We start from the raw sequence: 27,116 nt of genomic DNA, 5'->3' as shown, positions 1-27,116 counted from the left end.
GGAGTATGCAAATTTTCTCCCACTCCTCTTAGAGATTCTAAGGATAACTGTCAGAGACCCCTGAAGAATCCTGGCAATGCCACTTTCTGCAGTGGGAAACTAGCATCTAAGAGAACCGTGGAGACAGTACTACTCCCTCAAATCTGTGCAAGTGGAAAAGTGCTGGGGGGGTGGGGTGGGAAGGAAGAGAGCATGTGCTCAAGAGAATAGTAATAATAATAATAGTAGTAGTAGTTATAAAAGAGTCTCAAAATATCAAGAGATGGGAAGATTGAGCCTTAAAAAAAGCTCTTACCCTCCTTTCTCTCTGTTCCCCTTTCCCATCTCTGATAATTCTGACCCTCTTCTCTGATCCTTTCCCTTACTGCAACTAAGTTATTATCCTGATAGTTGAAAAAATTGGCTTCCATCCCTTTGATTCACTATTATTTCATTGCATTCTTTCTATGACCTGCACACAATTCCTCACTCTCTTCCCTGTTCATATCCCCGTTTCCTTGTTTACATTCTATTTTACCATCTTCCTCCATGGTTTTTTCTACAACCAATAAAGCATAATGTCCATCCTATGTTATGGTCCAATACATGCAACTTATTAACTCTTATTCCTTAGTTTGCAACTTCATGTTAAGCACCATATTTGTTTCCAAAAACCAAGGGAAAAGGAAAACAGAACGGACTACACAAGGTCAAAAGTACTGTCTTTTCTTTACTCCCACTCACATCCTTATATAAACCTTACTGTTATTCTTTTCCAACAGAGGACTTGTTTTTCCAAACCTGGGAATTCCCATCAGTTTAACTGTTTGACAGAATTTTCCTGCCTTTTCTCAGAAGGTGCAAATTTTTCAAATGCCAGTAACATACCACTACAGAATTTCTCATAAGTAGGTGGTAACAGTGGCTTGGATTGCTGGGACTATTGTTCAACAGCCTTATTTCCACAAAAGCCAACTCATCTGAAAACAGAAAAATCAGAACTGAGAATTGACATCTTGTGAGTCAAGACAAAACTCCAACCCATGTGCATGGAAACATTGATAAGATTCTTTCTACATGCTGCGAATTGCTAGACCTCTTTCTTGGACACTAGCTGTTGATTCTGTTAGCACTACACAATATCCTGTAATTTCAGCTTGTGAATACAATCTTTGAAAATATGATCCCAAATCATTTTAAAAATGCAGGAACAAACTTCCAGTTTCACTGCAGCCCCTTTCCGCCATTCCAGCTGTACACAGGCCATAAAGGGAGTAAAATGAGGAACACTCCTAGGGTAGGGGTATGTAGGCTCATGTATGTTGTCCTACACTGCCCTTAGGGAGCCATGTTCCCCGCCGGGTAGACTAACATGAGCTAGCTGTGCTCGAGCTGTATGCTAAAAACAGCAGTGTGTCTGCAGCAGCATGGGGAGAGGCTCGGGCTAGCCACCCAACCTTGGACCCAGGGTCTCATGCAAGCTGGGACTCGGGTGGCTAGCCTGAGACACCACCTGTACCCCCCTGAGCAGAACTAGCATATGTCTGCCTATGTGCACTGGAAAGCAGGCTCCCAGCTGCTATGTAGACCCTTAGAGTGAGGGCATTCCAGGCCAGGACCAAAGCGAGTACCAGGAGGGGCATACCCCAAATGGGAGGGGGTCATGGCCAGAGCACTCTGGTAATTCTGAGCTAAGAAGCAGCCCTTGATAAATGTGAGGAGGCTGCTGTACAATGGCCACACCAAGAACAACCCAGAATCTGTGATGCACAAAGGTGGCTCAATATCAACTTTGTCATGTCCCTACCCTTCTCAGGACTCTCAGCACAGAACCTGGCCTGTAGTCTGTGCCTCACCCGGAAAGACTGGGAAACATTTTTCTGAATAAAGTATATATTTTTCTACATATTCATTTACACTAAAAAACTCTTCTCTGCCTTTAATCAACCTAGATACACTATAAGGCACTTTTTCTGGGAAGCATATGTGTTGCACAATATATAAATAGACTAGTGGGACAAATCTTCAGCAGGTGTAAATCAAAATAGCTCAACTCATTTAATGGAGTTAAGTCACATTACACTAGCTGAGGATATACCCCCTACTGTCTACCACACATAGCTACACAACGCACAGGAATGCAAATGTGGACTATGCACAGAAGAGGATACTTCAATGCAAAATGAAACATAAAAGCAAGTTACAATATAAACCGGCTCTTAATTGATTTAATACACAGTAATACACAGTGCTAAATTAGACCGATGCACACGTCTTTGGGATGTTCCAGGACACTTGCTTCATTGCTCCTCTTAGCCTATCAACCATGAACTATGGCATTGTTCTTAAACAATACAATCTACTAGAGAATATCAGATGACTTTGTGCAAGTTATTCATAGCCTTTTAATGTATTAACAGTGGTGGAGGCATGAGTATTGTATTTGTTTATTTGAGTTGGGAGCCCTGAAGTATGATGAGTCACCTCTGAGCCTGTCTCAGCCTGAGTTACCTCTGAGCCTAAGCCTCCTTAAGCCTGATGAGTCATCCGTGAGCCAGAGAATCTAATGAGTCATCAGAGGCAATTATCGGCAGGTCTTGTGATAAGCCCCACACCATACCACCAGGGTTTGGACAATCCACAGGAGAGGACCAAGGTCTCCTAAGGGAAGCAGTTTCTCCAGTCTGTTCAGTGTCACTACCTGGCTGGGAACATTCCCATTGCCAATAATTTCAACAGACTGCCATTGCTCCTTCTCCAGCCATGCCTACCAGGACCTTCGCCAGACCTGGAAGCTGGTTTTGGCAACCAGGTCTGTGGTGGCCACAGAAGGGGCAGATCTCCTCGCGGCGCCCCTGCTACACAACCCTCAACTTGGTGTGCAGGTGGCAGAGTGCCCCTTAGTGCTCCAGAGGCTGGTCCTGGCAGGAACCACCAGAATCGGAGGTCTCCTGGACTATGACTGGGGGAATTGGGTGGACCCTCTGGCACTTGGCCGGTGCATGGGGCTTTCCACCCTTCATACCTCCCGGCATGTATTGCAGGAAGTGAGGGCAGCCTTACTGCCTGCTGTCGGGCCTTCCTTGAGTGGGTCCTACAGGAGGGTGCTTCCTGCCTGCCCCTCACCCCAGCCCTCTGGACCTTTTCATCAGCCCTGCCACATGACCACGCCCTCTCCCTTTCTGTTGCATAACCTGAGAAAGCCGCATGACCTGCAGCCAGTTCGTTTCTGAACTGTGCCAAGGACACATCTGTACATGCTCATGCTCCATACTTTTCATTTCCTCACACTTGTGTCCCACCCTCACACCAAGGAGCAGGACCTTCTGCCATCTGAGGAGGATAAGGAATTCCGGTGGGCCAGTGTGTATTCCACCTTGGTCCCACGGCCCGCCAGAGATATCAGTTGGTGGCTCCTTCATGGAGCCATGAGCACGGGCATGTACCTGGCGTGGTTCACCCCCATCCCCCACACCTGCCCTTGTTATAGCATGAAGAAGACCCTGGCACACATTTATCTCAAGCGATAGGCCCACACTATATGAGGCCCCTTTTCTGGCTCCTTCAGAACCTTCTCCTAAGCTTCTGGCTGCATTTTTCCCCACACCTCCTGGTTTATGCACCCTATCCGTGATCCCACAAAGTCACGAGACCTCCTTGTCAATCTCCTCCTGGCACTGGCCAAATTGGCCATCCATTATTCCAGGAGGAGGATGCTGGACTGGGAGGTTCTCTGTGACTGTGAGGCCTATTTCCGTTCCTCCCTCCAATCACACATCCAGGCAGAGTTCCTCTGGCCTATGTCTCCCTAGAGATATTTGAGGAGCAATGGGTGCTGTCCGGGGTTCTAGGGCTGCTCAGTGTCCTCCTCTGGTTCCCTACTTATGCTCCTGTGACCCTCATACTGGTTCCTGCTTTTTTTCATTTGTTGTCCCCCAATCTCATTTGAACTGTAGGCTCAGTAGCTCCTCCACATAGCTGGTGGAGGGGCCTTTAGACACAGGAGGGCTTGCACCCAGCCACTACCAGAACTCAATAGGTGCTCCAGCCATGCCTGTTTACATGCTAGTGAGCACCTATTCCAGTCTGCATCTGCTCCTGTCTCTATGTCAGGCAGCTCTAATATGAGGTCTGTGGCAAAATAGGTTATTTCTGATCATTCAAGTGACAAGTTAAACATTTCTCTGCTCTTCAAGGAGCTATGCAATATTAAGTCACTTCCAACGCTGCCTCTCTTAGATTACATGCTCCCTAGAATATTTAAGCTCCATCTCCACCTCATGGTAAATTTATACAGATAGCAAGAAAAAGGATTATTGTCTCTTATTGCATAGAATCTAAAAATTGGCTAGCTGCCTCCCGTATGTATAAAAAATGTATGGTCCATGTCCTGAAGAACTGCCAATCTAAGTCATAAACCTGCAGGCTATGACCTCTGTGACACTACACACATACTAGAAGTTAAGTATGAATCTGTAAATAAAGTTAAGTTTGCAGGATTGGGGTTTAAGAATAAAAAGGTCAGACAAGGGATAGGCTGATTAAGAGGAACGGGGGCCACAGTGATAAAATCACCTAGTAATTTAAGTTATTGTTGCATATGTATATCATGACGACTTCACACTTTTGTAAACATTTTTATGGTGTTAACTAAATTAAAGAGATGTTAATGTATACTGCGCTTTTTGTGAGATGAGGTAAGAGAAGGAGGAGGGAGGGCATATCCCTTCTTTGGAACAACTTGTGAAGGAAAAGGTCTGCTCATGATTCCTCCTAATTTGCATCAAAATAAAAACATCTACTCCTGTGTCCGCACTGCATTTAACACAGTGTCCTTGTACCAGCAGTTTTCTAACAGCTCCTGTTTCTTTTTTTATCAGTAAGTTAAACTTATAATTGATTTATTTAATTTTATTTATTTCATTGTATAATATAAATCAACAGGCTCCTACCTTGGGTTCTAGCCCTCTATGTCATCAGTTAAAAATACAACCACATCAGAAACTTAAAGCAGCTGCTGTTCACTCCAAAACAGAAAAATAACAGACAAGAAATAGAATCCAAACTCAATCAATATCCCCAACCACATGTAACCCAGGCTGGCTTGATGTGGCACTCTGTCCCCCTCTAGTGGTGGCTAGACCAGCTAGAGATTGTTGAACCTACTACAGCCTTGGCTAAGAGACACATGTCTTTTAGTTCATGCAGTAGAGGCTCATACCTTTAGCTCCAGAGGTCCCAGCTTTGATCCCTGCTGCCGATGCCCCTGTGTGGTTCAGCTTTACACAGAAATCCAAGCCTATAAGAAGTCCCCTTTACCCCCATCAGCCAAGGTAAATGAGATGGTTTTGAAGTGCATCTTTGAGGTCAAGAAACTCAGGGAGTTGGCTCCATAATTGAGGACCCCATATGGAAAGTGTCTCGCTGGCAGCTCCAGCTTGTTTTATACCAAGTGAGATGCTAGCTCAAGCACTTCTGCTGACTACAGTTTTTGCATTATCACACCCAGCAAGGCTCTGAAGTCCACTAGTGGTCTGTGAATCACAATTTGAAAACTACTGCTCTGCATGAAATGGAGAGGTACATTTTCTAAGAGGTATGGAGGGTGTTACTTGTGTGACTCTGTTAAAACCAAATTGCCCTCTACTGCCCCATGCATCCCTTTGAAACACCTATCAGGACTGTCTTTCCCCAACAGGATTTTTTCTATGTAAATGACTCACACAGAAATATGTGATTCTCTACCATAATCTGGCACACATTTGTGTGCAAATGTGAGGTGCTGTCTTTCAAAGAGAGGAGAGCCAAGGCTCTGCTTGCACAGCCAACATCAAAATATCTGCCTCACTCATTAAAGAGAAACAGAAAAATGGAGTAAAGTGACTTAGCCAAGTTTTTAGAAAATGTAGTGGCTGAATACAGAAATACCAGCTCCAAACATGTAAACAAGTCAGATTTGATTATCTCTGAGTGAGTTCATTTGCGATTCATGTCTCTGCTTTGCATAAGTTTGATACATTAAAGAAATGTGCAATGTTTGGGTACATATAAAGACAAATATATATATATTATATTGATTAATTTTTTTAGCACGACCTTACATTAAATTAGAAGCTTTTGTTCAGAGGGCTCCCAAAGCATTTAAATGATATACCAAAGTCTGCCCACAGAAACATATACACACTTTCCACTTCTGCAGTGCCTTTTACCTGCTGATCTCAAAATGCTGTAAAAACAACACTGAATCAAGTCTCACAAGTTCCCTCTGAAGCTGAAAAAATATTAATAATATCCCCACTTCACAGCTGGACAAACTGAAGCAGGGCCAGATACTAGAGAGTTTCAGTGACTTTTCCAAGGTCACATGCAGGATATCCTCACCCTGTGCTTTAACTAAGATATCATCCTGTATCAGTTATTTACCACTACCAAGTATCCGCCCACTTTCACTACATCTGATCAGATGCTCCACAGTCAGTCACTGTTTTAAAATATAAAAATTTTGCTGTGTGTATAAACTAGTGATTACTGGTTTATAATAGCAATATTTCCTTCTAAATCAGACATTACCTCATTTAATAATCAGCTTGAAAGAGCAGGGCTGGTAAGAAACTATTTCCTTGGTAAGAATTTTAAAACTTGCTTCAAATATCAGTTGCAAATGACTACTATTTGTTACACCTGTAAAACATTCCCTTTAAAAAAACATCCCTCCCATTCAAAGATCAGTTGCGAGTCTAATCCATGCAAGATTACTCAAAAATATCAAAGAAAGTACAAGATCAGGTGAAATTATTTTATGTCTCTGTAAATTGCTTCACTGGAACAACAATATCATACAAAACCCCGCTCTTGGAAAGCATTCCGCTTTTTAACTGTTAACCTAGCAACAATAAAATCAAACCAGAGAAAGCCCATGTTGATACACATACTGTCCACCAGATGGCAGCAATGTGTTTTATGAATAATGCAGTAACATTGTGTAGTCCACTTCCATTTCACATTTAAACGATGAAACAATAGTTACTTCTTTAGATATGAATAAACCAAAATGAATTCAGCCAAAAAGTAAAGCAAAATAAACAGCTTTGCATTCATAAAGTCAGTTATGGCTGACTAGCTGAGATTGCTCTTTCACAGTAGATAGTGAAAATCAATGCTGCTATTGCTTTCCCTACTCTGCAACCATCTATTTGGGCCCGTACATTCTTCAGTAGTTCTGCTCCACCAAAATTACTTCACATGCACATTAAGCATTAACTGATGTTACATTTTATTTTTGTAACACAGAAAATGCCCATGGCTCAAAATAAATATTTTTCTTTCTGATGGACAAATAACATCTGCAGTTATGAAAGCTGCAGTGTAGCTGTCAAAAGCTAAGTGAGTCGCATAATTTCTTGAGAAGCACGTGTATATATACCCACCCCCCTTGCAGACAGAGACATATTAGAAGTTTCACCCCTACCTACATGGGGTCACTTAAAAGGACTACTTTCAAGCAATTCTTTTTATTATTATCATCATTTCAGACGACTGAAATTAAATGTCTATTGTCTGGTTAAAGTTATCTTTTTTTAAATCAATCAAATCATTCTTCACAGCAACCTTTGACTAGATTTTCATTTGTGAGAAGCAAGGATTTACTAAACACATAGGGCCAAATTCAGCCACAGTGTAAGTGCGGGCAACATGAGGCTTGATTATCCACTGCCTCTGTACCTCATGTACTCATTTATATCTGTGAGCCAGACGGAGCTATGCTGGGTTACACCAACTGAGGATCTGACTCAAGAAGGGAAGAGGAAAGAGAAAATCTCCTCTCTTGGCACAAGTCTCGGGTTCAAAGCAGCTTTTTAAAAGCCATCTTACCCCCTTTTAAAAATGTTGTTTTTTTATAAACAAAGAATACAAGAAAAAGTACCTGGACAAACAAAATGACACAAGTGGTCAAAGGGATACTGCCAACTTGAAATTGAATTTATTTTTTAACATTCTACATGCACTTTCCACACATGTAAATGATTACCTAAGGGGCAACGCAGAGGAGGATCATGCCCAGGGAGGCAAATCCCGCTCTCATTCACACACTGGCTTCACTGGAGTTCAGATATACGCCCTTACAAATGAGAGCAGAATTCCACTCCTGGTCTTCAGTGGAACTATGGCCATTTAGGCCAGGCTGGTTTTGGCCCAAAGTGTGTAAACATAGGAGATTTCAGTACACAAAAAGACCAGGAGGTTCACCAGTCCTGTTTCATACTTAAGTTAGCAGCTGTGCCCACTGTGACAAAGTGAAACAGCCAGGAAAGAGGTAAAGGCTATTTGCCCATCACAAGGCCCAGCAAGGAATTTAAGGGAAGGAGGCAAGTAACCTTTAACCCTTTCCTATCAGTATAACCCCGTCACACACCAACAAGATACTCTTCCTCTACAGCCTTATCTATCTCCTTTTAAAGTAGTGCATGGGAACCACAATTCTCAAGAGGTTATTCCAGACACAGTGAAAGCCATCTTCAGTGGACTAGAGAAAAAGGATTGTCCATCCAAGAAACTGTTACTAAAAGTCTACCGCATTTGCACTGGAAACCTTGGGTATATTTTAGAGTGACCACTTAGAGTGGTTTTGTTCAACGACTTCATAAATGATCTTGATGATGGGATGGATTGCACGCTCAGCAAGTTCACGGATGACACTAAGCTGGGGGAAGAAGTAGATACACTGGAGGGTAGGGATAGAGTCCAGAGTGACCTAGACAAATTGGAGGATTGGGCCAAAAGAAATCTGATGAGGTTCAACAAGGACAAATGCAGAGTCCTGCACTTAGGATGGAAGAATCCCATTGACTGCTACAGGCTGGGGATTAACTGGCTAAGAGCAGTTCTTCAGAAAAGGACCTGGGGATTACAGTGGACGAGAAGCTGGATATGAGTCAATAGTGTGCCCTTGTTGCCAAGAAGGCTAATGGCATATCGGGCTGCATTAGTAGGAACATTGCCAGCAGATCAAGGGAAATTATTATTCCCTTCTATTCGGCACTGGTGACGTCACATCTGGAGTATTGTGTCCAGTTTTGCGCCCTCCCACTACAGAAAGGATGTAGACAAATTGGAGAGTCCAGCGGAGGGCAACAAAAATTATTAGGGGTCTGGGGCACATGACTTATGAGGAGAGGCTGAGGGAACTGGACTTACTTAGTCTGCAGAAGAGAAGAGTGAGGGAGCATTTGAAAGCAGGCTTCAACTACCTGAAGGGGGTTTCCAAAGAGGATGGAGCTAGACTGTTCTCAGTGGTGGCAGATGACAGAACAAGGAGCAATAGTGTCAAGTTGCAGTGCTGGAGGTCTAGGTTGGATATTAGGGAAAAAAACCTATTTCATTAGGAGGGTGGTGAAGCACTGGAATGGATTACCTAAGGAAGTGGTGGAATCTCCATCCTTAGAGGTTTTTAAGGCCCAGCTTGACAAAGCCCTGGCTGGGATGATTTAGTTGGGGTTGGTCCTTCTTTGAGCAGGGGATTGGACTAGATGACCTCCTGAGGTCTCTTCCAACCATAATCTTCTATGATTCTATGATTACAGGAGATTGCCTACTGGAGGTGGCTGTTAGTGTAGGTTTCATACTATCAATAACTTGGGGGTTTAGATTTTTTTAGCGAAAAGAAAAGCAAGTCATTCCTGGCAGAGAGTTAAAGGCTCTCTACAGTCCCAATTTTGCAGTCATGAAACATGCAGAACTCCCTTGAACCCAATGAGAGTTCTTTATGTTCTGCATGTGGCATGGCTACAGAATCAGGCTCCAGGTAGATGCTCAGATACTAAATGTAAAAACTTCAATAGACGGATAAAGGGAAGAAATTCTGCCTAAACTTTTGTAGCAACTGTTTCTTCATTTGCTTACATTGCCAGCTCATGAACAAGTAGATGTTCCTTCAACCTTCTCTTTTAGAAAGGATAAAGAAAAGTTGAAAGAAAAGTTCTATGATTCTATGACTTTGTTTCCCAAACTCTTTATATATATAAAATCCTCAAGTCTTGGCCTCAATCCAGCTTCTTTCTATCAGATCTTCTCTATTTTTTCATATATTGTTTGAAATAACATGATGAATACTGTGCACAGTACAGGGTCTCTCTCAGTCTCTATAAAGTACCTGTATAATTTCAACTTCTCTTTATTGCTCTTATGTATGCAATTCAAGGCCTTGTTTTCTTTTTCCTGCCATTAAGCAGAGAGCAAAGATTCAGGAATTTTATCCACCAGTACCCCCATATTCTGATCACTGATTTGTATCACAGAACCACTGAGTGTATATTCCCTTTCCTTTTTTATTTTCTTGCCCCAGTCTTATTACCTTGCATCTCCCAAAATTGAATTGCATCAACCATTCATCAACCAGCCTGTGAGCCTACTCTATCAAAAGCAACCTGAGTTTTATTTAATTTTCTCGTAGTGGTACCCCAGTGGGCAAGTTGGACAATATGAAACCATTTACTAGTCATACATGTCATGTATAATGCACAAACTTCTGGGCAAAATGGTCCCTTTCTGGTAAGCACAACAAACACAGGGCTAAACTGGATCCTCAGCAGCCCAGTGAAACTCACTAACTTCCTAAAACCGTCTGATAATCTGGTAAAATAAGCATTGTTGGGCTGTTTATATTCATGAAATAAAGAGTCAGTGGCGTTTGTGTCACTGTCCTAGGTAAAAAGAAAAGGAGGACTTGTGGCACCTTAGAGACTAACAAATTTATCTGAGCATAAGCTTTTGTGAGCTACAGCTCACTTCATCGGATGCTGTAGCTCATGAAAGCTTATGCTCAAATAAATTTGTTAGTCTCTAAGGTGCCACAAGTCCTCCTTTTCTTTTTGCAGATACAGACTAACATGGCTGCTACTCTGAAACCTGTCCTAGGTTGGGGGCAGTAATGACCTGTGCTACTTCAGGAGGAGCTCCAGGGAGCTCTGCCACAATCTGCGGGGGAGGTAATGGATGCAGAGGGGCTGGAGCAATTTGTATAGTGGGGGTGCTGAGAGCCATTGAACCAAACTGTAAACTCTGTATATGATGGAAAGCACTTCAAGCCAGAGGGTGCGGCAGGACCCCTAGTTCCAGCACCTATGAATGATGGAACAGATTGTGTTTTCCACACACCACTGACTGAGGCAGAAAGGCAATGAACCTGCCTTCTCACTGTCCACTTCTCTGGTATCCTTTTTCCAGGGGAGAGCAGGCACAACAAATGCCTCACATACACACCCTGCTCCATACGCCACCAGGGCATTATGATGGTTCCTCCACATTACATCCAAAGGCCCCAGTTCAGGAAGTGCTTCTCCTGTCTCTCAGCATGGTCCTCACTCAGACAGGCATTAGCCCTTAGAATGGAATTGACATTTCAACCTTAGAATGTTTGCAGTGTACATTACACACAAACACACACACAGTTACACATTCTGTACAGATGTGTTCAGTTCTCCTAAAACCAGCTATCTAACCACAGTTACTAGCTTTCCTGCTTCTCATTGTTAATCATGACTGCAAAATATTCTGCATCCATGCACACAGTGAAAACACAGCTCTACCTGGCATTACTTGCATATGCTTCCGTGTGGTTTTGTGTGACACAGTGTTCTACTGTAGCAGTAATTTCTAAAGCAAAAGTTGAGATCTAATGTGTGTCTGAATTTTCTGCTTTTGACGCGTATAGTAATTGCAGGTATCAAAAGAGTGAGGCAGAAAACTGGTAAAAGCATGGGCTTATTTTTAATGCAACTTTATGTAAAAAGATAATAACATAATTAAGAAATGATGAATAAATAATTCTCAATACAGGGTAAATCAAGAGTAACTCCAATGATGTCAATGGAATTGCACCAGTGTAAAAGTGGTAAGAGAGGAGAATCAGAGCCATTAATTCTGATATCAGTAAAAATTTGTACTTATAAAGCACCTGTTATCCAAAGTTCTTACTGTGTTTTACATCCACATCTCTGAAAGATACAGTATTATACTAATTTTAGAAACGGAAAAATAAACCACACAGAGATTAAGCCCCCCACAACAGTGTGTGCACTTCTGCCTTGCACCCAAATTGCACAAGCAAAGTGCTGATGTGTTCATGAAGCAGGAATTTGCACAGGCACATAATTTTCCAGGTTTCCACCCCAGTTTTCACATATCCCGTAGATGTTCTGTGTACACTTTTGCATGTACATCTTTAAAAATCCGAATCCAAGTTACTCACCCATAGTGATACGTAGCAAGTAAATGGTAGAACTGGAAATACAATCCAGCAACCCTTTTCTACCACTTCAACACACAAGTAACTCTCACTGACTTCAATGGGAGTTATTTATATCATTCCTTGGTGGGAGGGAATCCTGTCGGCTAGTCCCTGGTTAAGCCTCTTTCTTTTGGTCCAATTTCCTATTACTTTCTAGATAATAATTGCAGGTTATTAAACTAATGACACTGTCATAACGTTATATATGTAGTCAATTATTTAAAGATATGAAATTGGATTTGGATAAATTCAGATCTTTGGCTTGTCAGTTAAACCCACAAAAAATAAATGTAACTTTCAGCCATGGATAAATTAACATAAAGGTATCTAAAACAGGGCCAGATCCATCCACTATTTATAAAACGTAAGACCAGCAAAAGTTAGTACACTGACTGTATGTGTCACAGACAAAAGCTTTCTGTGGCTCTAAAGCTAATGCAGAAGACAGAGCTTTCTTGGGGGCCCATCGGAGACTGTGGAACAAACTCCAAAAGGAACTAAGGATCATCACAAACCTCACCATTTACTTTTCCAAGTGCAATCTTTGACCTGCCTTCTCTAAAACACACACAGAGCAGAGCATACATTTAACACACACAAAATCAAGCCCCCAAACTCTACCAAAACAAAATGTTATACCATGCACACAATTCTCGCCCCGGAGAGAGGATGAGGGAGAGAAAACAAACCACATGTGACAGATGTCAGTCATGTCACTTAATGCACTACTGGAAGACGCTCAGATACTATGGTGATGAGGGCTGTTTAAGAACCTGTACTGTACAAAAGAGAACAGAAAATTTATGGGTCAGATTCTGATCTTGGTGTAAATCTGGAGTAACTCCACTGAAGATAACGAAGTTGCTCTGGATTTACACCAGTGTAACTGAGATCAGAATCAGGCATGTTATATGCTTACTAGCTGTAGGATAATCTCTTTTATATTAGGTGTAGGTCCAACTATACTTTCAACCAAAATACAGAACTTTCTAGTATTTTTCACTACATTTCTTGCCTTGTTTTCTAGGCTTTTACATGTTAGAGTTTTATGAATATGAGTGAACTGACAGAGCTGCAGCCTTTTGAAATTAAAGTCAATATCACATTAAGGCTGTGGCAAAACCCTGAGTATCAGTCTCTGTAATTTATGTAACAAAACCTTTATAAACAAATGAACTTGGAAAATGAACAGAAACACCAATGAAATAAAATAATGACTGTGTTTGTTAAATGAATGAAGCTATTAGGGGAATGAAGCTGCTTACTAATTCATGCATATGCTGCATAACGACTTTTTTAACACTGACTTTTTTTTTTAAATCAGCCAAAAAGAAATCCCTCTACAATTCATTATTCCATTGCTGCAGGATTTTGTATTAATGAAACCTTAGCATTGTGGAACCACAGGTATATTAAGGTCAAATGAACACTGCAACTTCCTCCCAAGCATCTTGTCATAATTTTAAACTCAGGAAGGGCGGTTCGGTTTACACGTGAGGAGGAAGAGCATGAGCAATGCAGAAGAAATGGATAAACCCTATTCTGAAAAGTTCTCCACAAGCACACAACATTGAGCATCAAGAACATTTTTCAACTAATCTAGTTACTAATGCCTCAGTTACCATATTAGTGCAGGCTAAAAAGCATTCCATCATGTTGTTATTTTCTTCAGCTATAGCTCACATCAAGATGTACCTATCCAATGCAAAATTTAACTACGTAAAGGAGAGAAAGGAGAATGACGGGATGACAGAGGCACTCTTTGTGTTCCAGTTGCTGATTGACAATACTGCCATCCCTTAACATGGTTTTATTTAGTTATTACAACCATCTCTCTGTAAATGACACTTAGGATTATTTAAGATTATGTTGTAATCCTTTTAATCCTCGGTGCTTTAAATTTCAGGCTAAACACCAAAGAGCAAACTAGCACTTAGCAGAAATGTTTAAAGCATGTGATTTGAACATAAATCTTCTTTTATTCACCACATCTCTGATGAAGACCTAGAGCATCACATCAGTTAGCCACAGAGAACAATACAGTATCTCACCGCAAATTGCTCTGTTTGCTCAGATTTTGTTGAAACTGCTTCAAAGTAGTTCTGTTTACTGACGCTATATCATCAACAAAATAAACTAAGGTAAGTCATGCTGCAGGATACTGCTATGCACTATTTGATGAAACTGAAGTGTTCAAAATGCACAGAAATAAGCTATTGTGCACACATTTTAAATTAATTAGGCCTCGTTCTGATCAGATTTACCTTAGTTTAGAAAAGGAATAACTCCATTAAACACAGTGAAGTTAAACATGTGCAAGATCAGAATCTAATCCCAAAACCTTCCTTCCTTCATTTGCTGTAGGTTTATATACTTTTCCACCCAGATAATATGGAAATTTTTTCCACCCATATTAATTAATTATGTATAGTCCATCTCTTTGTTGGCATGCGTTTACTAAGACATGTACATGTCTTAGTTAGAACTCAAATTCCACATTTCCTGTAACTTTGGGTGTTGGTTTTCTTTAACACAAAATCTCAATAGTCATTTTCTATTTGTAAACTATAATTCTTGGTCTCAGACAGAGTATCCAGGGCAAATCAAACTCAGAATTCTGTAGCCAGTTCTGATACAACTCATCAACAGAAACTAACATTGCTCTGTTTTAGTCAAGAATGAATGCTTTATTATTGGCACCTTAGAGACGAACAAATTTATTAGAGCATAAGCTTTCGTGAGCTACAGCTCACTTCATCGGATGCATACAGTGGAAAATATAGTGGGGAGATTTTATATACATAGAGAACATGAAACAATGGGTGTTACCATACAGACTGTAACAAGAGTGATCAGGAAAGGTGAGCTATTACCAGCAGGAGAGCGGGGGTGGGGGGTAGAACCTTTTGTAGTGATAATCAAGGTGGGCCATTTCCAGCACTTTACAAGAACAGTGGGAGGGGAAATAAACAAGGGGAAATAGTTTTACTTTGTGTAATGATCCATCCACTCCCAGTCTTTATTCAAGCCTAAATTAATTGTATCCAGTTTGCAAATTAATTCCAATTCAGCAGTCTCTCGTTGGAGTCTGTTTTGGAAGTTTTTTTGTTCAAGAATTGCCACTTTTAGGTCTGTAATCGAGTGACCAAAGAGATTGAAGTGTTCTCCGACTGGTTTTTGAATGTTATAATTCTTGACGTCTGATTTGTGTCCATTTATTCTTTTACGTAGAGACTGTCCAGTTTGGCCAATGTACATCGCAGAGGGGCATTGCTGGCACATGATGGCATATATCACATTGGTAGATGCGCAGGTGAACAAGCCTCTGATAGTGTGGCTGATGTGATTAGGCCCTTTGATGGTGTCCCCTGAATAGATATGTGGACACAGTTGGCAACGGGCTTTGTTGCAAGGATAGGTTCCTTGGTTAGTGTTTTTGTTGTGTGGTGTGTGGCTGCTGGTGAGTATTTCCTTCAGGTTGGGGGGTTGACAGTAAGCAAGGATTGGCCTGTCTCCCAGGATCTGTGAGAGTGATGGGTCATCCTTCAGGATAGGTTGTAGATCCTTGATGATGCGCTGGAGAAACGTTTTAGATGGGGGCTGAAGGTGATGGCTAGTGGCGGTCTGTTATTTCCTTTGTTGGGCCTGTCCTGTAGTAGGTGACTTCTGGGTACTCTTCTGGCTCTGTCAATCTGTTTCTTCACTTCAGCAGGTGGGTACTGTAGTTCTAAGAATGCTTGATAGAGATCTTGTAGGTGTTTGTCTCTGTCTGAGGAGTTGGAGCAAATGCGGTTGTATCATAGAGCTTGGCAGTAGACAATGCATCATATGGTGTGGTCTGGATGAAAGCTGGAGGCATGTAGGTATGAACCAGTCGGAGAACACTTCAATGTCTTTGGTCACTCGATTACAGACCTAAAAGTGGCAATTCTTGAACAAAAAAACTTCCAAAACAGACTCCAACGAGAGACTGCTGAATTGGAATTAATTTGCAAACTGGATACAATTAATTTAGGCTTGAATAAAGACTGGGAGTGGATGTGTCATTACACAAAGTAAAACTATTTCCCCCTTGTTTATTTCCCCTCCTACTGTTCTTGTAAAGTGCTGGAAATGGCCCACCTTGATTATCACTACAAAAGGTTCTCCCCCCCGCCCCGCTCTCCTGCTGGTAATAGCTCACCTTTCCTGGTCACTCTTGTTACAGTCTGTATGGTAACACCCATTGTTTCATGTTCTCTGTGTATATAAAATCTCCCCACTATATTTTCCACTGTATGCATCCGATGAAGTGAGCTGTAGCTCACGAAAGCTTATGCTCTAATAAATTTGTTTGTCTCTAAGGTGCCACAAGTCCTCCTTTTCTTTTTATGGATAGAGACTAACACGGCTGCTACTCTGAAACCTGCTTTATTATTCAGTTTGTAATGAAATGAAAACCCACTGGTCATGCTTTGTTGCCATGCTTTTGGACATATAATCATATTTATTCTGATAATTTCAGAGTTAGGCCAGCTAATGTAGCTAATCAAATAGCAGTGCAAGTCATCTAGATTTAGCTTTCCAGCAAAGCCTTTCGGATTCTTTCCAATCCAACAGAATAATAAATAGGTAGATATTCAAAGGATGGCTATATATTTTAAATAAATAAAACATCAAGAGTGTTTCCGGCATTCAACATCCAAGTATAAGCCACTTTCCTCGGTTTTAAATCTCTGCCTGGACTCTCATTTTACTCCCCTTCCTACTGTTTCCATTCATCTAGCACCAATCCTTTCAGTCCTTTCCCAAAATGTCACCACTGTTGGCACCAAATAACTCTTGCAATCTGGCACAGACTTCTAGTATATCTCCAAGATCCATCTAAACGATGCTCCACCCTTTTAGGTTTATATCTCTGATTTCTCTCACACTCAGTTATTGGTCTTATGAACAAATGATTTCATGGTTTCAGAAGAGAACTGAGCCTGATTCTTCTCTATACTCATACTCAAAGAGTTCAGTGATCTCCATTAGCTCTGCTAATGTGTAAGGGTTTGCAGAATTTGGCTAAAGTTATATTTTATTACTTTTAGGGAGACAAAACTGAAGAATAAGAGCAATTGCTTGTTCTCTCTACCAATATGCTCTATGGATTACCTAAGAATTGTCAAACCTCATATTTTATAAATCACTGTCAGATTTTAAGAGGACAGTTGCAAAAGCACCTAAGTGAGTTAGGTGCACATGTCCTATTGACTTTCAGTGGTCTTAAATCCTGTAGGTGCTTTCAAAAATATTCCCTTTACATCTTTAGATAGAATGGATCCAAATTATCAGTTGTACCCACAGTTGGCAGGTAAGGGATGAGCCCTTTCAGGAAGACAGTTATAGTCCCTGATTCTTTGTCTCACCCCAGTCACAGCTGCAAGTAAAAGCTGCCTGGTGACTACTCTAACACTTTCAAGCTGGCAACAGTCCCTAAGGGAATTTGAACCAGCTGAAGATACCCAGAGCTCAGCACATGCCAGCTATGTCATATCCCCATTCGATATTCTGTCACACTAGTTGCTGTAGGATAGATGTCATGGAGCCTACTATGCCAGCTCTAAAAAAGGGCCTCACCTACAGGGCAGGGCTAGAAGCAGAACGGCCCATTCCTTGAAACCAGTAGAGATCATTGAGGCTCACCTATGGAAGCATCACTGCTTTGGAGCGGACCTGTGGAAGCATCACTGCTTCACTGTTGTAAAGACCTAAATTACTATATAGTCCAGTCTTCAAAGGTCTTGGCACAGCATATTAAGCAGTGTTTGCTCTTACTTCTCTCCAGCATGTAATCCACACCTACTCCTACCTTGGAAGCAATTCAATAACTTCTAGTGATGCCACGTGCAACCTGGTTAATTGACAAGCACATTTTTTACTCCATCTGGCAGGAGTTATATGTCCTGAAGATGCATCCTCCCCTCCTCTTATGTCCTAGATGCAGTGGGGCACAAGTCTAGCACATACAGCTCTTCATGGATGACATGAGGAGCAGGACAGAGATCCAGGGCAGATGACTGAAGGGACAATGAACCTCTAAATAAGAGAACTAGGAAGGGTGAATAAGTTTGATGACAATAAGACCTAAATCTTTACCCAAAGTTCACACGTTATTTTGAGGTTTGAAATAATTTTGTTACATTTCCCTTCTTCTACTAATCTTTGCTCACATCTCTGCTTGTTCTTCCCCCACTCTAGAAGCATAAATGGGAAAACATTGCAAAAAAGGCATGAGTCCCTTTTGTGTGTAGACAAGATTTAAGTTTCAGATAGTGACCAATTCGGTGAAATAAAATACTGTTAAGCACAATTTTATACCCTCTTACCACCTAAATATATAGTCATATCTTTTGTAAGGCTACTGTTAACTGATTCCCATATTTACCAAACTCACACTGTATAAAATTTACCTTACTGTAAAACCAGGGTATGAACTAGAGGTACACTAGTTGCCTTACTAAAATAAATCAATTTAATATATAAATAACAGCTGAAGAAAGGAAAATTCTCATTGTTAGATCCTCGCTACTGAAGCCCTATATAAAATTCCAAATCCTCAGATAGAAAAAAATTATAGCGCTTGATTCAACTCCCATGACATCAACAAAAGCCTTTCCATTGATTTCAATCGGTGTTGGACTGGGTCCCTATAGTGGAAGTGTTGTAACAACCTTTTTTTAGCATCCAGATCCTGGAATGTCAACCCTAGAATAATGCCTTTCTCATCCTTGAAAGGCATTTATCTTGCCATTCAATGAAATGGCATTTGGATGAAAAAAAAAATTAAGCAACATTGTTTTCCATACAATAAAATGATCAGCACATGAGAAATATACAAACTTCTGAATTGGCTCTGATGGATGCCAGGTTCTTCTCCTTCCAGCCCTCTCCACTCAGGAATGAACCTGGGTCATCACAGCCGTGAGCAGCAATAAAAATAAACAGAGTAACCACACTCAGTTGGATCAGAGCTTAAATAAGCAATTTGAGAAAGTTCTGTTTATGGAAGTTCCTTAGGTCAAGGATTCCAGGCTTAAACCCAAAGCAATTACCTGCTAAGTTTTAAAAACAAATTGAATGTGGAACATTAATCAATAAATCAACAGGTTCTCAAGTGTTTTTAGTAGATTCAATCATCAGGACTCGTTAGCCTAGAAAAAAATAGTAAACTGAGGCTGGATAAAATGTTACGCTTTTAAATTTGTTTAAGAAACAAGTGCTGTATTAGATCAATCTGTAGTTACTAAAATATCTAATCACAGAAATAAAATCTAGTTCTTAACCTTAAAGGCTTTGTACCCAAAGGGAGAATGGAATGAACAAATTCCCTCTTACCTGAAAGACATTCTTTCTACTAGATTTCTCTGTAGTCCATTCAATGTGAGCGCCACACAAATCCACCCATTCTGGTTTATATCCTGCTTTCTGCAAATAAAAATTAAATACAAAATATAAATTGAACGTACAGATATGGGGACAGTTGCCAGATAAAAAGAGAGTGGATCAAGTTCAACTGGCAGAGAATTCGAGCATTGTTGCTAGCACCACTCTGAAGGGCCTATTAATCCTCCCTTTAATACAATATATGTCCCTTTTTCAGGTTCTCAGTGGGAATTACACGTGTGTGTATGTGTGTGTGTGTTATTTTAAAAAATCATTAGGCTATTTCCTAATTAAAGCAAAAGAAAAAAAAATGACTAGATATTTCCTATTTTTTGTAATGCTTACTTTGCACCACTGAACCTGAAAAATGCTTGTGCAGAATAGATTAATTCTCACTGATACAGCTGGAAAGAACTGAGACTGTAGAAGAATATGTACCTCAGCTCCACGGTAGGCCATCTTTTTATCTGAGCAAGTTACCAGGGTCTCAATCCCATGAGATGCCCACATCTGTGAGTTCCACCAAAGTCAACAGGTTTGAGATGCACTAAGTATCTCTCAGGAGCTACTCAACACCTTACAGGCCATCACACATCCCAGACAATAATACTTGAAAAAAAATTAGTTCCATAAAGTTCCTTCTGCGTTTGATCAGGGCAATAGCTGAGTGATGTTAATAGTCACCTTGACTCATCTTTTTTGTCCCTCATTTTTACTACTACTAGTACAGCTACTTATATAAGGTTTGTCATCAGTAGATCTCAAAGCACTTTACAAAGGAGGACAGTATCATTTTGCCCTTTCAGATGGGGAAACTGAGGCACGAGGGGGGACGAGACAAATAGGAATACAACTTAGGTTTCCTGAGTCCCAGTTCAGTGTTCTATCCACTAGGCCATATTGCTACTTTAAACAATTCTAACATTAAGAGTGACATCGGTTGTAAAGAAAACTAAATGGCAGCAGGCACCATGGCGATTCCAGCTCAATCACACTTTTCAGCTGCCTAAAAATGCTCACTAAATTTCTCTGACATTGTTATTAATGGCTAAAAAACATGTATTTCCAAAGTTGCTTTGAAGTGGGTAAAAGAAAGGATCAATCTGTGTTGAGAGAAGCACAGTAAAAAATCATGGTGAAAAGCTTTGCAGTCAGGGAACCTGGCATTTTTCAGGACTGGAGTTATAATTATACTCATAATTTGCCAAACCACAACACTTCCGTGTCTCAGGACCCTTGGCAATAACAGGCCCTATAATTGGTCTTTGTTCCTTGTTTCCAAAAGGGAAATAACAGATATGTTATTCAAAAGAGAAGGAGCTAAAGCTAAAGCACTAGGCTGGAAGAAATAGGTACATTCTGTGGGGTATTGAGGACTGTCATTTAAAAGTGAGGAAGGGAGGGTTCCTGGTTCTGCTTGCAGACTCAGGGGCTCTGCAGGAAGTTGTGCAGTGCACTCAGAATTACTTTGCAAAAGCCAGCATAAAAGCAATGTGGGTTGAGTTGTGCCTGTCTGCAATAAGGTGTAGCCTGTTTTCTCTTTCTCTGTTTTTGGGTTATTGTGTGTTAAAAACATAAATACTCATACTGGAAAGTTACAATGTAACCCTGCTTTATTTTTAGAATCCAGAATTTTATCTAATTTCTCAGTGTGTATGTTATGAAATTAACAGGTTCCATATCTAACTCTGCCACAGACTTCCTGTTTAGCCTTTGACAAGCAGCTTAACCTCCCTAAACCTCAGTTTCTCCATCTGCAAAATGGTAATATTGATACTTAATTTCACAAGGATGTTGTGAAGCTTAATTAATTTTTTTAAGCATTTTGAGATCTTCAGATCAAAGATTTTGAGGGGCAAATTATTATTACAAGCAAAATATTTTAATAGAAATGTCCAAGTTACAAAATTCTGTACTGCACAACTTTTAGAAATATATATGTACACACCATATTCATGGGACAGATCAATCACTCCAATTGTAAAATCGATAGCAGGGGCTCAGAGACAGGAATATCTATGAAGCACCTGTCAAGGATTCCATCCAAAATGCTCTATCAACTTCTATCAAGGTTTGCACTCCCACAGAATAGACATGTGCAGTTCCCTGGGGAACTGGTGCAGGTTTTGTCAGACAAATTTGATTGCTTCTTCTCTTTGGATAAAATCACAAAGTTATTGGCTGTGCCTGCAAATACTTACATATCTAGGGTGAAGGAAAAGACTACCCACTCAATCAAAATTTGGAAGGTGTAAACACCAGTGAATGAAAGAAAATCTTGGAAAAATATAAGAAAAAAAGGAAGAAAGTAAAATTTTGGATGAGATCAGGATAAAGCTCCTTGACAGTGAGATCACAGAATCATAGATATGTAGGGCTGGAAGGGACCTAAAAAGGTCATCAAGTGCACTCCCCTGCACTGAGTAGAACCATGTAAATGTAGATCATCCAACCTGTTCTTAAAATCCTCCAAAGATAGGGTTTCCACAACCTCCCTTGCAAGCCTATTCCAAAGCTTAACTACCCTGATAGTTAGAAAGTTTTTCCTAATATCTGACATAACACTTCCTTGCTGCAGAATAAGCACATTACTTCTTATCCTACTCCAGGGGACATGGAGAACAACTGATCACTATCCTTGTATATACTGTAATATACTTGAAGACTATTATTAGGTCCCCCCTCAGTCTTCTTTTCTCAAGACTAAATGTGCCCAGTTTTTTTAACCTTTTCCTGATAGGTCAAGTTTCCTAAACCTTTTCTCACTTTTGTTGCTCTCCGCTGGACTCTCTCCAATTTGGCCACATCTTTCCTAAGTATGGGACCCAGAATTGGACACAGTGCTCCCTCAGTTTCCCCATCCCATCAGTTTCCCCATCCCTCAGTTTTCCCATCCCACAGTGCCTCAGTTTCCCCATCTGTAAAATGGAGACAATGATACTGACCTCCTCTGAAAAGTGCTTTGAGATGTCTGGATGAAATTCACTATATTAGAGCTAGGTATCATTATTACCAAAATGGATCTCCAGAGAAAACATGTGGCCCCTATTTAAGTCTACAGGAAGTCCATGAACATGTCTGAAAGTAGAATATGGCCTTGTGTTGTCCTACGTACTGTATGATTCACAGTCTGCTTCATAAGCATGTAGGCATAACTAACACATCCTGTAACTGAGTGAGTTAAGGCTACCATGAGAGACCTAATTCTTAATTACCTTGCTTTGTGCTTTTCAGTCAGACCATTTATGTTATATCAACGTTGTTGGTGGGGGTTATACTGTAAACTGATATAAGTGTCTGTTACAATGAAATCTTCCTCTGCATGAATATGGATTTAGGAGGCATTTACAAGGCAGTTTGCACATGTGTTAAATATCCTCTATTCAATAAACTCTTCAGAAAAAAACTGCACTCATCCTTCTCTCGGTCAAAATTACAAATCTTTGAAAACAGAATTTTAAGTAGGGAATTCTTGACAGCCTGATATAAGCAGAAGCTAGGAATGGAGCTATGATCCTTTTTGATCTTGTTATCAATTTAAAATACAAAAAAAATAGGAGTTCAACAGGTTTTGTGACTTCTATAAAGTGGAATGAAATACAGATTTTTGACTAGGAGTGATCAAATCAGGAGCAAAAAATACAAATTCATTAAACCATTGCATTTCCTTTGTATTTTTATTAATATTTTAACAGTTTTTTAAACAACCATCTCTCAATCTCTCCTTCTACGCTTTACACTAACATTTTTTCTAATTAATACTAATGTTGAGGCCATATGTCAGTGCTAACCTGAAAAGAACAATGGGCCCGATTCTTCTGTCATTGAAGTCAACAACAATTTTATTACTATCTTATCTGGGATCACGCCCTATATCTGCAATAGGGATACAAAAGCAAGGAATAACACAGTAAACTGTGTAGCTAAAGGTAAAATTAATTCTGTGTATTAGATTATTATTAAAAACTATGGTAAATATATATTTAAATTGCCAATAAACATTACTTCTTCAGCATTAAGAGAGGGATTATGTGTATGGGATTTCATTTCCCCCCTCATGTTGCCTGAGTGACTTTACAGTGAAGTATTGTTCTTTTTATCATGATTCATCGTTATTTTAAATTTTCACTTTATATACAGTACTTAAGAATTAATGAATTAATAACCTTATAATCCAAAGCAGTATTTATCTTTTTGTTAAATCACATCATTTTCCTGTTATAAATAAAATTGCTATGTTATTAAATTCAGACTACAATGAATGAACATTGACTTTATTGCATTATTTAATTAATGGTTGAGTTCCCCCTTTGCCGAAATAAACAATATTTGAAAAAAAATCAGTAAACAAATGATTCTTAATGAAGTTTATTATATTATTCCTTTTCAGCTGTCAAAATTATAGCAGGATGAATGGGTTTAAAAAACCAAACATTGCATTAGATGCATCAGATAGAGTCAGCTTGCCTGGATTTAGCTACTTTGAGCAGGAACTTCTCTGATGCATTAGGTTTGGGTTTGACATGTTGGATTATGACATAATTGGCAGTGATAGTCATCTACTGTTTCTCCATGTAAATATTTGACAGTACGGCAAAAAAAAAAAAAATCAAGTTCAAATCTGCAGTCCAAATTTTTGATGTATTTCTGAACTTTCAGACTAATAGCCCAAAAGCCTTAGTCTAGCTCCTTTTTGTTTTGTCCCCAAAATACACAAACATACAGCAACATTAATTCATGCCTGTAATTTTGTTCCAGGTAAATACTGCTGCCATAGCCCCACCACCTAAAAGATCATTTCTGGGAGAGGAAGACTAATCTGAGTGAGGGGATGTGTATGGGGCTATGGTAAGATCAGAGGGAACACATGCTGAAATGGGTCATGACATGAGATGTGACACAATGAGGAAGGCCAGCAAAGAGAAAGGAGAGAATTGGGCCAGGACCTGGAAAGTTACCGCAAATGGTTTCTCAGTTTGGTCATGTGCACATAATGGTTGTTCTGCTAAATTTGACCTTTTATAAAAAAAAAAAGTAAGATAAAGATACAAGGATGTGAATATTATTTCACTGACACTGAGCACTGCTGAAGAAGTGCATTTTCAGGGCAGGCTGTTGGCTTGGAATGAACTGCTGTTTCATAACATGTAAATACTTATTTCATATTTAAACAGTGTTAGATTTAGATTTGGACCATATCCTCATTCTCTGGTAAGGTCCATTTGCACCATTCATTAAAACAGCCCTAAAGGGGCTGATGAAAATTCTTCCAGTGTGGGGGAATCTTGGACTAACATAAAAATATGTTGCTTTTACTCAAGCCTCTAAGTCTCCTGTCATACAGGAAGGCAAGAAGCCTGCAGAGGGCCTGGAGGAGATGTGACGGGGATTGGAGAAAGTGGGGCTGGGGTTGGAGTATCTATAATACACTCTAACAAACCTCAGGTGGTGGAATGGTCCTCACTCCTAGTGCAAGTTAGAGTAGCCCTGGGGGGGGTTCTACATTTTGTTAGGGCTGGCTCAACACCGTGGCTGGCCTCACATCCTGGAAGATGAAAAGGGAGCAAACAGCCACCTTTCCTTCCCCTGCCTAAGCTGTGCCATGTGTGAGTTCAGTGCAGCTCATGACCTTCATGGAATCCACATCTAACAGGTGATCTTTTCTGGTCTAGTTTTAAATATCTGGCAAACCCAAAGATGAATTTTCTCTCAACTTTGGAATTTCAGGCCTGACCCTGTACCAAATTGATTTAATGGAATCTTAACTAGAGTGGGTGCAAGATTAAGTATTTGGAACCTGAATCTACAAGGTGTGGAGTCCTTCCTGCAAGCAGCTGAGCATCCTCAATACCCTTGTAGGGTAAGCCCTTACCCATGTGGGAGAGGGAGCTGTGCCAACTGATAGAGTAGGATTCAGCCAAAGATCATGTATAGATCCTCTGAGAGGCTATAGCTTGACTTCAGAGTTGTTCTGCTATGACAACAAACAGTTTAGATGACTTTCTGATCAGTTTTATTCTCTGCAGGTAAAATCCCAATGCTCATCTTACATCAAGGAAATGGAGTCTTCTCTCTTCACCAGAACATGGGTTTTGGAAAAAAACAAAGGTAAGTGAATTGACTAGTTTATGTGATATTTTAAAACTATCATAAGAGTGAATTTCGAGTGTTCTCATAGCCAGACTTTGTCCTTATGGAATATTGTGTATGGCAGATCAGCAATTAGTGCCCCGAGTTCACCTACCCTTCTGGGTGAGGTGATGGCAACCCAGAAGGTAACCTTTATTGATGGCTGAGACGTCGAACATGTAGTTAACAGTTTAACGGGTGACTGAGTGAGTGCCAAAAGTACTAAGTTAAGGTTCCAGGAGGAGTAGGTTTCTTTACTGGTGGAAATGTTCTGATCAGACCTTTCAAGAATTTTCAAACATATGGTGGTTACTGAGTGACTAAAGATTGAGTAACTGTCCGATGGTGACTTACATGCATTGATTGCCACCAGACGAATCTGTAGCGAGCTAAGGGAAAAAGCTGTTGTCTTGAGAGTGAGAAACATCTGCTGCCTCTGGAAATATATGGTTTTGCTGCACCCAGATAGAGAAATGTTTCAACTGGGCTAGGTAACATTTTCTGGTGGAATCCTTTCTGCTATTATTAAGAATGGCTAGCAGAGCTTTAAATCAGGAACATTCTAGGCTTGATGCTCACCCAAATACCAAGCCACGAGATGAAGTGCTTCATGGCTAGGGTTCTTGACTCTACCATACCACTGAATCAAGAGATTCAGAAAGGAAAAGATGTTAATTGGCAGATGGGATGCCATTCATTGGAGGTTTGGAAACCAGATTTACCTGGCCCATTTAAGGATGATGAGGATAACTCATGCCCGGGCCTGTCAAATCTTCCATAGACCTCAAGGCATACCTTGAATGGGATGGGAGAGAAAGCATACCTCAAGTGATCTGACCAAGGATTAGGAAAGCATCACCTCTGGAGTGCTTTCCTTGAGCTCCCCTGGAGGAGTATATGTTGTATTTCCTGTTTGTCAGAGTGGTTCCCCACTGAGTGAAAATGCTGTTCAGTACTGTATTGTGTATCTCTGACTTGTGATCACTGGTGAAATGCCTGCTCAAGCTGTCTGCCAGTGATTTCTGGCTTCCAGGAAAGTACGCTGCCAATACGGCGATATGGTTCTTGATGCCTCAGTTCCACAAGGTGATTGCTTCTATACATAAGGATCTTGCTCATCCCTGCTTGTTAATGTAGAAGATGGTTCTCATGTTGTCAAACAGTATGAGTACACAGTGAAACTGGATGAATGGCAGGAAAAATTTACAAGTCTCTCAGACAGCCCAGAGTTCCAGAAGATTGATGTGCATTCTGGTCTCTTGGCATTCTGGTCTCTTGGGCATCCAAGTGCCCTAGACCATATCAGTGTAGG

General features: G+C 40.5%; 1 protein-coding gene across 3 annotated transcripts in view; it reads right to left on the bottom strand.

Annotated features, from left to right (window-relative positions):
* Nucleotides 1-27,116, bottom strand: part of ARHGAP15 (Rho GTPase activating protein 15) — a 441,049-nt gene that overhangs the window by 334,758 nt on the left and 79,175 nt on the right. For all 3 annotated transcript variants that reach the window (XM_007057477.4, XM_037912146.2, XM_037912147.2), the window contains exon 6: nt 19,628-19,717. In XM_007057477.4, the coding sequence (XP_007057539.1) occupies nt 19,628-19,717 (90 nt within the window). The remainder of the gene's footprint in view (nt 1-19,627; nt 19,718-27,116) is intronic.

Source organism: Chelonia mydas, chromosome 11, assembly GCF_015237465.2.
Source record: "Chelonia mydas isolate rCheMyd1 chromosome 11, rCheMyd1.pri.v2, whole genome shotgun sequence".
In the NCBI taxonomy this organism is placed as follows: Eukaryota; Metazoa; Chordata; order Testudines; family Cheloniidae; genus Chelonia; species Chelonia mydas.
This window is presented reverse-complemented; position numbering and strand designations above follow the sequence as displayed.